Genomic DNA, 15,328 nt, shown 5'->3' on the forward strand with positions numbered 1-15,328 from the left:
TAGCTGCAGTCTAGACCGTATGTATACCAAATTTCATTCAAATCCGTTTAGTAGTTTTGGCGTGAAAGAGTACCTAACAGACAGACAGGCACAGTTACTTTCTCATTTATAATATTAGTTAGGATACGTAGGTTTATGATAATATTTACTAAATTAAGAGTAAAGGATCGCACAATTACGATAAACCGCAGGGTAAAAGTCGCTGATATGTATTTTTGTAATGTGGCAATTTATGTAATAATATATTACAGATAAATTAGAAAATTAGGGTCTATTTTGCGCTGCGACCCGACATAATGTGTGCGATCCTTACTTTGGCTGTTTGCCTAACTAATGTTTTTTCATGGTTTTTGCTTAGAACAATTGCTATTGTATTTGTAGAATAGAATGTACGTAGACATATGAGTGTGTTGTGTGCATAAATCACTCTGCTCAGTGTTCATGCAGCGCCAGTGGTATTGTACTTACATTAAGATGGAAGGTCATAGTTAGAAATAATAATTTAAATATATCATAATAATATCCAATAAGTAGGTACTCAATGTACCATTTAGTTTAGTTTTAGTCACACTAAATTAAGTCGATCGTAGTTATTTCTTTAAATTAGTATAATGAGTATATATAATGAGCTTTAATTTTTGTTAACTGTTTAGTCGTTAAGCCTAGTCAGAGGCATTCGGGAAGCTTGAAAACATCTGACAGTCGGGTTGAACACTTACCCGACAACTCTCTCAGCACAAGCTTGCTTGTGTTGGGGTCCACCAACCCGCCCTTGGCCAGCGTGGTGGACTAGGCCTAAACCCTTCCTTCATTGGAAGGATACCCGTGCCCCAGCAGTGGGGACGTGATGGGTCGTGATGATGTGAACTGTTTAGGTACTTATGAACCTAATCAGTCAAATTGTATGGTAGGTTTTGGCTTCATAATCGGGTCACGATCTTGATTTCAACAAAAAGCATGCGGAATTGCTGTTAACCTCATTTGAAGGTCGTAAACACGAATCAATTTTAATTCTCACGGAGATACAAACATGGCATTTTATAAGATTTATTAACAAATGATATTAAAGTAGACATAGAAGAGACGATTTCTCAGTTTTATCCACGGAGTAAAAAACAGCGATTACGGCCACAGCGCCCTTTATATAAATTATGACAGTTACATACATTACTACCCAGTTTTTTATTTGAAAACATGTAAGTAATTATGTATATTTTATTTTAAAAATATGAAACGGCTACTAGATAAACTAACAAAACATACCAATTCGATGAAAGCTTTTTTTTGCTTTGACATAAAAATATTGTTGCATCGTCAGTAACCAACTTATATCAATTTATTTTAAGTGATACGAATAAATGGATTAAAATAGCATTAAACAATTAGTAATTTGTTAAATTTGTTAAATTACTAACGAAAATAATTTTACACTGACTTTTTGTATAATATACGAAGTCCGGTTTTACTGCCATCCTCACACTTTAGCATTAACTCGTAACGCCATCTATTGTTGAGTAGCGATACTACATAAATACTACTTACATGCACGGAAAGCGTCGAGTGAGGGCGGTAGCGTCGCAGCATTGCCTCCTTGCATGGCCGCCAGGGCGGCGTACGATTCGCGGTCGAACGCCACCTGATTTTCACTGTATTTCCGTTTCCGATGCACTAATGCCTTCCACATACTGGGTTTGATTGTTTTCTCTCGTTTTAAACTCATTTATTTACATTTTGTCACTGCTGCTTACATAAAATACATAGTTGTGTTATGAGCTCTACATTGTGAGATTACGACAAAAGTCACGGTTATGATTTAATTAGTCACACATCTTTAAAATGTTGAAGTATTCCTTCACTAATGTGAAATAATTATTATAGTAGTTTGACCGTGGCTAGAGCGGGGGCTCAGCACGTCAACTTGTAAGGGGGAAGATAGAGTCAATAACTCAATGGTCACAATTGGCACATAAATCAGTACAGTATCTCAACAACGTGTAACTAGCCTCAATAACAATAGGGGCCCGGCTCAATTGCAGCTTTACATTTGTATATACTATGATCGCTTTATTTCAATTGACATCGTACGGTGCACACATGTCTCTACTCTACACACCTCGCCAGTGAACCAGCGCCAAATGTGGGAGAAATGTTCAGTGGCTACTGGTTACATGATCCAAGCATTTTAGCGTCCTTTGTGTCTTCAATGATGCACATTGTGTTTAGAAATAGTGTCAATAAATGGCAGGAAGACACCGAGCGTGCTTGATGCGATGACTTATATGGAGCGCGGCGGAGTGAGGGAAATCAGATCAAGTAACCGTCCGTGACACTTACGCAAACACACTGCTGGGCGCGTGCACGGGGCCAGTGCGGCTCATATTGAGTTCCATAAGCATAGCCGAGGATTGCATACTAGGCAAATTGTGTTTCATTAAACAAACACTAAATACGTACCTAAATACATATTATGTAGTAGGTACCTACGTAGGTATTGATAAGACATTAGGAGGAGGAAATAAAGCAATATTCTCATTTTGGTATGAAATAACAAAAGAACTGCGGCTAGACAGTTAATCCACTCTGTACTAGTAGTCACTGGAAAAATGCCAACTAAGTACAATAAAAAGTATTTAGAAAGAGTTAGTGGAAATGTAGACTGTATTCAGCGCTAATGGTTTCTTTTTCAGCGCTGAAAATCACAAACCAAAACGTTTCTTAGCGTTACGAGCCATTGTAAACACTTTCTTGCACTACAACTACAATGAAACAAACGTACATTAAAACAAATAATTACACCGAGAGATATCATAATTAAAAGTAAAAATGTTGGCAATCCAAAATTCGCAAGCTTTAAATAGACAATAAAGTTAGGCATTTTTCGTCGAAAAGATGAGATTATTGTTTATTATGAGACAATGCTGAGAACGCATTGCGCACTAGCATATACACAACCTCGGGGGTAATTTTCTCGCTAATTGTGTAATTTCGGGGGTATTTCATATCTAAGTGCGCCGACACCGAGTTCCTTATTGAAACAATAAAACACCTTGACGGGTGACATTATTCGTGCGAATTTTTTCAATCTTAAAAAAACAGAAGCAGGACTATCAAGGCAAGTAAAAGAAGTAGCTATTTATTATTATAATGGAAGGATATTAATTAACTTTCCATTATTGAATCTGATTAGCAATTAACAGACAGCCGGCAGCGTCCACTGTGCACTCTGCCAAGTGTTACTAAGAAAAATAATATCGAAGCTTTGTGTGGGCGGTCATTGTTCGGGGACCTTTAATGGGAATCTATAGGAAACCTTCGCCATATGCGATCAGACGAGCCAAACTTGTATCCTAATGCAAATATACCCTGACAAAAAAGTTACATGTTTAATAGTGGCGCCACTGACGTTTCTCTAATTTAAATCAGGAAGATCTGTCTATCTTGATTAAAGATCTCTTGGAAAAACTGTAAAAGCAGAATAAATGCTGGTTCGCGCTACCGCAATCTAATTTATTTTCAACTATTGTATAGTTTACCTACATTTTAAAATCAGGGTGCTATCTTTTCTCCATCAGACTGCTTGTGTGTTATACTGGGCGAACACGTTTGCATACAATAGAGTTACAGTGAAGATGAGTCAACGGTACATCACCTACCTACTCACCACCTACCAGTACTTACCCTACTCATACCAACAACATCGTCAATTCATCAGTCACTAATAATATGAAGGCGAATTTATTTATAAGTAGTTATGGAATTACGTAAGTCGAAACGTTTTTATACTTTATAGGTATTTGTGGTTTTACCACAGTCACTTGGAGAAACTTTGGCTATTCAACGAGTCAGTGAGTTTTGTCTGAGTTAAGAAGTTAAAAATATCGTGTGGTTTTTAAGCGCTCGATAACCTGATGGTTGGGAATGGGATGCGTCACCTAGCCTAATGTATAAAGTGAATAAGTTGTCCATTGCCCTATACTCTATATGTATGTATACCTACATTACTATACAATACATACATACATAGCTAATAGCTCCGTAGGGCTTGTTTCCCTATGATTCGTTCATTACTTACTCATCCTCTTTCGCCCGCGCGGAGTTGCCCGCCTCCACACACCAGCGTTGGTGGAAGAGGCACCCACTAGGTGCAAAATCATTTAGCTCCACCAATATTTCTTATGAGCATTGAGTGTAATGAGTCATCAAAGTTTACTAAAACAGAATATTTCCCCTTTCTCAACTTACTACTTTCCTGAAACATGTACCTATGAAGATTGATCAATAATATCATCAACCATCTGGCAGTTATTAGATACATTCGCTCGCATCAAAGATCATCATTACATACTAACGTCACTAACGTGGTTGGGTTGAGGAGCGCTATTGAGAGATTCTCTTTTGGCCGAAATATGATATTAGGTACTTTTCTCATCCATCATAATGATAACTTTAGTAAGTGTGATCTTTCATCACTCGGTCTATCGTGGTTTATCATATAATTATAGTAAAATAGGTGTATGATAATTCGAAAAACAATAAAATGGGACGAATAAAATATTTCCAAAAGCCACAAATCTTTTTTTTAGATATCAGTACGATTTAAGCGGTACATAAATCCAAGAATAAAGTTAGAAGTTACATTACATTTAACGATTATAATGAGAAACAGCAGTACAAGCGAAACGTTTTCAGGTTTATGTGATGAGCTCAGCCACCGAATAATAACCAGTGGCTTAGCTGAGGTGTTCTCTGTTATATAGTGCGTGCGTGGACCAGCTGGCCTGGGGCTGCCTACTCTCGCTAGACGAAATATTAAGTTTCGGAGAGCTGCTGCGCTAACCCACATTATCACAACCGACACTATCTCATTGAATGACAGATGTCCGGATCTCCCTATTTCTTGAAGCAAGAGTAGCCCCCCCGGACCTGCCCCGTGGCTGGCTGCCAGCTCCGCACTCATTGTTTACTGACGCACACATTAAAAACCACATTTGCTTGAGTTTACGAAAAATAAGGTTACAACGTTATCGTTAGTCACCTTCTGGTCACCTTCCTGTTTCATTTATGTAATTCATATTTTGGTTATATTTCAGGTAAGGTACAGAATGGACCTGAAAACGAAACTGACAGCTCAACCTCCTGCATAGATACTGCAATATTCGATACTATTATACATTGATATTTTCTATCATACAGTCCTAGGACCGCGTCTTCACTATAAATCAGAGAACTGCGACATTATTAGGTAATATTGAAACCTATCGGTAATCGGTGTAATTTAGTTAATAATGTAACAAATATTTCAGTCTGGTAAGTTACGTTCCATCTGATCTAGCACTTTAGTAACAGAACTATACAGCAGTGTCTACCACATGCCCCGAAGCGATCCGCCATACAAGGCGTTCATTGTACCGAGGTTCTCTATCTACCATATGTGCGGCGCCTCCGAGACATCAAATAAACTCCAGCAGGCCTTACAAACTAGCACTTGATCAAATAACGTCCTTTCAAAAGGTTAACTATACCAAAAAGGTAGCATGTATTGTATTCTGTAAACAGTGGGATAGTTGTTATATAACAACATCTTATATGGTAATAGCATTGAGGGCTACTCTTAACCTTGGCATGGATAATCTTCTAACTGGCGACGCGAAGCTTAGCGTGCTGCGAATAGCACCGTCATGGTAACTGCAGTAATCTTACATGTATAATTATTAAAATACTATCACATAGCACACATAACTGTAATGCCACTCATGATGAAGTCAGCCGACTGGCATACCGGCATTCCTCAATCTCAATATAATGTAGCTACGTAAATGTTGAATATTCTGAACTCATGTCATGTACACAGATGGTGTAACTTTAGAGATCGATGCACTTTGGCGGATTCCCCACACATCCCCCACACAATATTTGCTGACGGAAGAATGGGGTAAAGCCTAGGTCGCCCTGAGCGTGTAATACCTATAATGCCTAATGCATTACACGGGAGGGCACTTATTAACAAGCGCAACGGGAGGGTTGGGGTAGCACCCCTTTCAGAGGCCGTTTAAAGTCAACTTCCATGCTGCAGTTGGCTTTAAAAGTGCGTACTTGTACTCGTAAATGTGTTCATGAATTTGGGCACATTTTAGATGAGGTATTGATTCTGTAATGTTGATTATTTACCGTGTGATTACCGTGTTGTGCAACACCGGAGGACCCTAGGCTATTTCCATAACATCCGCGCGTGTTATGCACATAGTCGCTCGGATCAACTTTCTCTGTGAAATGCCAGTTTACCTGGTGGAAGGTGGCCGCTCTGACAAACCACTGTCCACTTCATTATATTAACATAGTTACGCAATTAAGTTATATTTTTCTCAGTTGCATAAAATATCATGGTTGAAGTTAATGAATAAATGTTTGGTTTTTTTTTAGCTTTACTTCACCAGAAAAGGCACGTATCTGTGGCCATCCATATAAAAAGTAGCATAGGTTTAAATCTACCTTTCTACATGACAAATTTCATAAAACTTCTGTGAAAAAATAACAAACATGCATCCGTCCATACCTACTTATAAAACTTTTACGTTTATAATAAGAAGGTAGGATTGGATTATAAAATAACATTAATAACCATGTTATAGTACAAGGATATGCTAAGCAAAAGTTTCAGGATAATAATGGCCATATTTATTTATGGTGCCACCAACGGATATAAGTTTAATTGAGGAAACCGCGGAATTATCAATTAACGATGTTGACAAGAATGCCAACAGAGTTAGGTATAATTGTTATTACAGTATAATTAAAATTACAAGTACAGTATGATTGTTACCACGACTCCAAACATCCTCAGTGCATATCATAGAATAACTAGTACTTAGTTATTCTATGGTGCATATTTACTTTAAACAAACAATGACTGCGCTAAGTGTGCTCCGATACACAATGTTATCTTTTTAAACGAACATTGGACAATTCTATTAAAACTGAGATAGTGACTTTCTCTGGTGCTTCCCATATAAATGCAAATTCAGAAAGTTTTAACAAGTTACGTACTTTTTGGTAGACTGTCTACGAAAAAATTATAAGTTAGGCACACCTTAAATTACATTTCTACTGCGCCTAATTGCATGTAACGAAGAATTTCAATAGTAAGTAAGAGCTGTTTATCGAAATCTTGTCAGCACAGCATCGTTATATTTTTTGTGCCGCTGAGATAATCTGATCGTGGAGTGTGAGTGGACGTGCTCGGTTTCCCCCGGCCTCGCGTGTCCACCGCTACAATTGCCTCAGATGCTTCCAATAGAAATTTATGTTCATCTCGACGTCAATATGAACATGTCAATCAGAATAATCGACGAACATTGCGTCACTTCCTCAGATCAGTGTTACTGCGTAGGCGCTAGCGGAGAGCCAAACTAGAGCGAACGAAAATCTGATTTTGCACACTGATCGTTTTATGCACGAATTTTATGCATCTCATTAAAAACTTCGTTTCATTACGTAAAACTGTGAATTGAGAATAAAATCTTCGGTGTGCTCTACAGAAATATGGGGAATTATAAAACGAATACCTGCTTCGTGCCTCGTGTCGTTACCTGCGTTTCGTGCGTATTACTTCATTATTTTGGAATGGAGTCAAGCGCACGCGTCAAGTTTCCGCAACAAAAGCTCGAAAATCCTAACTAATATTATAAATGCAAAAGTAACTGTGTCTATCTGTCTGTCTGTTACTCTTTCACGCCAAAACTACTTTATTTGATTAAAATGAACGATTTAAATGAAATTTGGTATACATATGGTCTAGACCCTGAGAAAGAACATAGGCTACTTTTTATCCCGGAATTCCCACGGGAAAACTTTTTAAGGCGAAGCGAAGCTCGCGGGAACAGCTAGTTTAAAATAAACCTGCTGAGATATCCAAAATCCGATCAGTTTTCTAACTCAATCGAGTCATGAAAATGAGCATCATCAATGTAGACTAAAGATATGTGACACTTTCTTTACTTATGTGCACATGTACCTACTTACTGAGCCGATCATTAAGCTCATTCGACCTGCTAGAACTAGGTAAATGAATGATAAATATAATGAACCCGTTATAACCTCCTCATCACAGATATGTGAGCTACAAGTTCTAATGACACTCAGCTGGCAAGGCTGCAGTTATAATATAATAGTACTGACAAGGCTTCGTATTAAATTACTGCATATTCATAATGAGCCCGAGTGGACATCTGTAAATCACTCCACAATCTTAGGTAGGCCAACAAGTAGAATATAGATTAGTTAAAGAGTTCATTTCTTGTCACTCACACTCTGCCTGTTAATCAAATTCCCTAATACTGGAAGTGATCAAAATAAAAAGATGTAAATAAATTTATAGAGATAATGTCCTTTAGATTATATTATATTATATTAAATAATTATGTTGAATAACAATGACAACTTAGCCTTAGATACCTGTTGTTTGACAGACTCCTACGTACGTGTTTAATACTTATTAATGATGATGTAGGTATTAGATGAATAGCAAATACCAAGATTGAAGGTCAAGAATATGGATATGGATAATTTATACATAAACTATTATTGATAAATAGATTATTCAAATCCTTTCATTAATGTATGTATTTTGGTCTGAAATAAATGATTTATTATTATTATTATTATTATTAATGGAATTAATTTCCCCAAGCCAACACTATTTAGATGGTTGATTATTATTTAATCTCTTTCTTATTACTCTCATTAGTCGTCTCGTTACTCATTAAGGCCAAAAATAAAATTTCGGTGGCGTGCATTCTTGACATTTCTAGGGTTTAATTGATATCGATCGCCACAAACTATGAATACACCTACCTACATCAAGGTATTACTGAAAACATCAGTGAGTAATCTGTTTTTAAAATTAACTATTGTAGGCCCAGTTCACATGACAAGCGCTCAACGCGCGTTTTGATAACGCGCGTTTACAACTACATACATTTTATTCCACGCGAGGCGCGTTAGCATGTGTACAGTCTGAATAAAATGTATGTAGTTGTAAACGCGCGACATCAAAACGCGCGTTAAGCGCTTGTCATCTGAACTGGGCCTTAGTCCGAGTGTAAGGTTCATATTAAATCTTGACATCATCTACGTATTATTATGATTTTTGGAGGTTAATGCATTTTTGTAAGATGTGTGACTGGGTCATATATGGACTTAAGGTGTCTTATTTAAAAAAAAAAAGTAGCATTATCTTTTTAAAATACCTTTTAAAGAAAACTTTAACACGAGCTTTTCGTTAATCCAAGAATTATGCAGTATGCACTCAACACAATGTTATCAACTCACAACACAACATTTATTTTCCACTGTTAACATCCGCTTCGCTTTCAGTGATAAAAGCAAAGGATGTCGGGAAATCTAACTTGTTTATAAATAGAAAAGCGTCATAAACGATAAACTTGCACATCGATTCGCACGCGGGAATCGGAGAAAATTTAAAATAAAAGAACACGTCAGTTTCGATACTGAAAAAGAAAAAAAGTTTGTAAAGAAAGAGTCCGGTTTGAAAAAGGAAAACAAAAGGACGCGCACATAATTCAAAATTTTAAAATGGATCGTTTGAATGTGTGGCGAGTCGGAGGCGGCGCGGCGCACTGGCCGCGGACTGCAGCGCGGCGGCAACCATTGACTCAGAAAAGTAGGGGCGAGACGCGGATTGAGCATTCAAATGTAATTTTCCGCTTACTTACCTCCAATTTCTTATCACAACAATGTATGTAAGAAATCTAGAATTTTATTAATATACAAGTACTTAGTAAAGTTTTGGAAATTATACATGCTTGAATGAAGTCATACAATCTTTAACTACCTATATAAGCATTTATTTTATTATTAAGGTTACCCTGTACAAACTCTACAAACAATCAAGTAACAATTAGGCGCTATAAGAAAATGAGAAGTACCTACCAAGATATTTTTTTGCGAAACACCGCAATATGTAAAGAAAGTATAAAAAATAAATATGCGACAACCCTACCATGCATTAGTGGAAACTTGGAGAGAGCAGTGACAGTGACAACGAATATCAGTGGAACTAGCCGCCATCCGCCAGCCAGGGCACATCCCTTGCGATCCTCCGGCGGCGGCGGCGGCGGGATATTTAGAAGTCTCTACTACAATCCCTCTGGTTCAGTTTGTATTACTGAGTGTGGGGGTTGCACTGATGCGTAGCAAAAAGTGAGTGGCGTAGCAAATAGAGTTATAGAATTCGCGCCACCACTGAAGTTCGATAGCGGGGCTGTACTCGGGTAGTATCACTCACACTCACAACTAAATGTCGGGTAGTATGATAAGCTAAGTTAGTTCCTGATTTTGCCGTAAGACTTCATACCGCTAAACATACGCGCCAGGCCTATACTGTCATGGCAACGTTTTATCATGAGTGTAACCCCCAAATTCATAGAGCTTTTTGACACTTTACAAAAGGTTGACGTTGTGTTATACGAATGTCAACTTTTTGACTGATGCTCGTGTGTTTCAAAGTAAATTTTAACCTTGTTGTAAAACAATACGATCTATGAATTTCAGGGTAAGTGTTTAAATTAGGATTAGGTAATTAGATTAGTAGTGTTACTTTTTCGCGCTAAAACTGAACAGATTTCCATGAAAATTTACACATCAAATAAAATAAAACACGAAGGCTAGTTAATTTAATTTTTATCCCGGAATTCCCTGAAAAAAGTAGGTAACCTTCAATTTATGCCCATACACACATATATGTAAAAAATTGAAATTTATTCGGGTTCTGTACGGAAAGAACCGATGCCGCATTGAGTCAGACGGTCTGCGACCGATACGCGGCTGCAGCTCCACGAGACATGAACTGTCTACTGAGCACTGGCAGAAAATGGTTTTAGCATTAAGTCCACCCTTTTTACTTTAATTTTATAATATTTGTGCAATAAAGAATTAAATAAATAAAATATTATAGACAGCTTCATAAGTAGTTATACACTTTTATACCAAACTCTAGCGTGTCTGTGATATACATAAGTATACGATATGTCGGTTACAATCAATTGTTTTCGGAAAATTCACCATAAATTTTATGGAATAGAGTTTATGATGCAGTTCAAATAGCATGGCAATTAAGAGAATAAAATGTATCCTAAAGATTTGTCAGTAAGCAAGGAATTCATATGCCGAGAGTCTCTAGAATAGTTGAATATATGTCACGTTTTCTGCTGCTTATTATTCCGATGTCGTGCGAGTTGTGTGGACAGGAACAGCAGCAGCTACAGTCTATGGTGCGAGTCGGTGACTCACTGTCCCTTATGCTTCATCATGAATCACCTTATCAATCATGAATTTGTTGATAAGTTCCATACGAAGTGAAGGAAACAAAATCAAAATTATTTAATTATATTCATTTTGTATGTATGTACCGACCGTACAAAATAGTATACTGATAGAGCGGTGGTAGCTCAGTCGGGTAAGCCGCCCGCTTCTCATGCCAAAGATGCGGGTTCGAATCCCGGCGCTGACATGTACCAATGACTTCTTTGAATTTAAATACAATGTATATCATCGCTCTTACGATGAAGGAAAACATCGTGAGGAAACCTTAGCACATATGTGAACCTTAGACAAGTAAGTAAAATGTGAACCCACCAACCCGCAGTGGACCAGCGTGGTGGGAAATGGTCCAAGCTTAGGAAGGCAGTTTAGACCTTGGGGATATGCACAAAGGTTCCATCCGAGAGAGCCAGGTGGTACCTACACCCCCACTGTGAATAGAACAGAATCTTACACCGATCTATAGAAGTGTGTATACATTTTGTTACTCCATAATTCACGTTTAAGGGAATTCCCGGATACAAATAACATTGTCTACTGAGTCAACAATATACTTAAACTAGTAAACCTAAAACTCCAACTCTTCACGTCGCTCTTTACTAATTATGATGACACGGACATAGGACAAGGAAAACTACAAAAAGAGCTTCTAATTTTGAACTTCGCTGCAGTCAAATAGGATTTCAGACGCGTTGCTATTTTGGGGATGTCACTCGTCTCCTTATTTTCTTAAGTTTTGTCGTCTTGGTTAAGTGACAGATCTTTCATTTTACCTGGCTCAGTAAATTTTGACACCATGTAAACTTTTATGATCATACCTAGAGATCTTTTATGATCAATAATAGAGCTTTTCCAGGCAGACGGTCTGCCTGAAAAAGCTGTCCTAATTTCAATATTATTATATCCGCGATTTAGAAAACATATAAATCACCTATGCATTATAATTTTTGCCCACAGAGGAGTCACTTAAACCTTCCACCTTAGTGGCATTGTGAGTGTCACAGTTCGAACCATCTCAATTAAACGGGACGAGCCCTAATAATTAGAGTCAATTATTATTGTGCTCGTTTTGTTAAGCGCGTTGCGACACGGACTCCGGGACCAGGGGCCACGGCCAATGTCCCTACAGACCAAATGAGTTGAATTTTCAATTAATTTTATATTAGCAGAAGCTCAAGAGATCCACAATAATTATTTGCGTTTATATTGTACTTAGGTATATAATTATTAATAGCTATGTAGGTTTAAAGTATTTATATGTGTTCATAATATATTTAAGTATTATTGTATGTAGGTATTTACACATTTTTTATAGTAATTATTTTGTATTATCTCTTGTCTTGTCACACGTTACCCCTTTCTTTATACTTTATATTTCCTTTCAATGTGGTTGTCTGGAAGAGATTACTTTTAGTAATAAGGCCGCCGATTGTACTATTTATTTTCTTTTCTATGTTTGTGAAATTGTTTCTGTTTGTGTGCAATAAAGAGTATTTTATCTTTATCTTTAGGTACTAAGTTTACAAGAGTAGTAAGTACTCGTACTTACCAAAAATGAAAATGAAGTAAAGGCACTCATAAAACGTTACAATGCGGACACGAAATATTTGTAGAAAAAACTCAAGATTCCTTGATGTCAGCAATAAAATGTTCTCCAAGTATGCAGTTAGACTAGGAACTCGGGAACATGGCTAATCGATTGGTGCCAGGTGACTGCGCGGGCGCTGCCCCGTCCCGTCATCGTCAATGATGCAAGCCCTTTGCTCTGACAAAAAAAAAACTCTCTCCGGAAGATTATAAAAACTGGTAGGTAGGTATTTGCTACATTTGGTAAGCATTAAATTCGGTTTGTTCTTATGATTCTAATATCACTGCTAGTATGTGCCTCATTTATAAAAAAGTATACTTATCTTAAAAATTAAAGTCGTTATAAATGTATAAACAGTAAAATTATTATCCTCTAGCCATCGAAGTAGAATTTCTACTGTAATGCCTCAAGCGATCTCATAATTTAACATGCAGCGCCATCTATTAGTGAGTAGCATATCTGTGGTCTCAGAACTAAAATGCTCTCTAGTGCAGCCATCTAACAGTAAAATACAAAAGCTTTTTTTTAAAACTAGATGTCGCTTTTATTTTAGTATGTTAATAAAAACATAGATGGCGCTGACTTCATAGCTTTAGCTACTCACCAATAGATGGCGACACTTTAGATACTTTCTATTCTTTTTATATTTACCTTGAGTTGGTAGTGCCCGTAGTGATGCTGCATCGTCGTCAATTTCATCTTCAGCTTCTTCCTCAGTGATGGAAGGGGGTGCGGCCCAACACCGCAGTCGCACGCCCGCATTAGCATTACACGGACTACCGGCGTCCAGGCGCACGCGAGGCAAGCTTCGGGAGCTGTAGTCTCCATTGTTGTTGGAAACCTGTGGAGACAGAATAAGTAAGTATTTAGAATTTATTTATCACCTATATTTGAATATCATGTCAGGCACGAAATAAACAAACTATATGAGAAAGCATTATCTAACGATATGAGACATTTACAGTGCATTGACTCACACGATGTGACGTAACAAAAACAATCGGTTTTAATCATTTAATTGACTCACATTACACGCTACTCCGATAAACGACCCGCATTTATAGCAGCAGCTGCCTACTGTTGTTTTAACATAATCTGGACACACGTGTGTTTAGTGGATATGCAAGCTTTAAAAGGGTGCAATAAAGTACCAACCTAATGCGATTCGATGTTTGAAATGTAAAGTATACCTATGTAAGTACTTCTTATTTATGTTATGGCGAGGATTTGTTCGTTAAAAATTCATTAACTTAAAAAAAACATTTCTACTAAGATACAAGTTTTTTTATTATTATAACCGCATATAAATAAATATTATTAAAATAGCAAAAACCAGTCCATCTAACAATATAATCCTGTCTTAACCTTGGATATGGTTGTGGTTGTGGAGCTTTCAACGCGCTATAAATAATAGGAGTAATATCTAGAAGTGATTGAAATATATCGCCGGTAGCCGTGGGAACGGCAGTACGCGGCAGTCGCCCGAGGTCTGATACGATACCACTAATCCACTAGCACAAGGTATTCATTTAATAATATGTATGTATTTGCATATTTGCACGACAACCAACATAATATTATGATTAAACTACCGAATTGGTACTCATAGTTGCTCTTTATTTGTACCTACTTAATTGATCTTTAAATTATCTTACTTTATGTCATCATTCAACATTCTTTGAACGCTTAGCTCTATAGTACCTAAGTAAGTATAAAGGTTTTGTTGCGCTCATGGCGATATATAAAAAGATAGTTTTTAGATTCTATAGCCATGAATGATGGTATTTCAATTGCTCAAGCCTTAATTAGGTACATATATGCTGTTATAGTATATAACAACATACTAGATATTCACAGATATCACCTTAAGTATTGGTTGCGCTGGTGGATATAGTTGGAGCATGACGCGGCCACTCGATACCTCCTATCTATTTACGTCCTCGTGTGAACTACCTTTTCCCATTATGACATGTTATTCTTCATTACGTTAAGGTCATTTAGTGTTTACACATATTTCTGTTCTACTGTTTATAATAGTGTAATTCCTTTTGATTGAAAATGGGTATATGTACAGGTTTTGTTAATCGTACAACTGAAACACTACTATAATAGGATATATTTGCTAAAGCCGACCAAAACGGTGTAGACGTTCGAATAGTCCATGAAAATTTATTGCTGTAAACTCGTAATGTATAGGCACTTACAAACGCTATTTAAAACTACTCGCAGTAGTTTGCACAAGTGCATCAAAGCTGCTGGACTATGAAGCATAAACACGGATGTTAAAAGAATCGACGACGTGAACCATAAACATCAAATGTGACCCAAATCTTTGCTTTGCTTTAAGGGCGACGGCAGAAACATGATCCGAGCAAGAGGACACTGCACCTAATAGAGAAGATA

The 15,328-nt window shown here is 37.2% G+C and overlaps 1 protein-coding gene and 1 long non-coding RNA gene across 5 annotated transcripts in view; one reads left to right on the forward strand and one right to left on the reverse strand.

The window, feature by feature from the left end:
• The window catches only part of LOC105398562 (ras GTPase-activating protein raskol), a 93,616-nt gene that overhangs the window by 53,538 nt on the left and 24,750 nt on the right, over positions 1 to 15,328 (reverse strand). Inside the window, exons 1-2 of one of the 4 annotated variants that reach the window (XM_048625899.1) lie at positions 9,328 to 9,569; positions 1,543 to 1,743 (exon numbers count right to left, since the gene is read on the reverse strand). In XM_048625899.1, coding sequence (XP_048481856.1) covers positions 1,543 to 1,720 — 178 coding nt within the window. In that variant the 5' untranslated portion in view covers positions 1,721 to 1,743; positions 9,328 to 9,569. Of the gene's footprint in view, positions 1 to 1,542; positions 1,813 to 9,245; positions 9,570 to 13,576; positions 13,767 to 15,328 lie in introns of those variants that run through there. The other 3 variants (XM_048625897.1, XM_048625898.1, XM_048625900.1) reach the window with 3 other exon arrangements.
• LOC125489609 lies at positions 13,975 to 15,326 on the forward strand. The gene is made up of 2 exons (XR_007267087.1): positions 13,975 to 14,119; positions 15,273 to 15,326. It is a non-coding gene; the product is annotated as an uncharacterized LOC125489609 (long non-coding RNA).

Source organism: Plutella xylostella, chromosome 15 (assembly GCF_932276165.1).
Source record: "Plutella xylostella chromosome 15, ilPluXylo3.1, whole genome shotgun sequence".
Taxonomy (NCBI): Eukaryota; Metazoa; Arthropoda; class Insecta; order Lepidoptera; family Plutellidae; genus Plutella; species Plutella xylostella.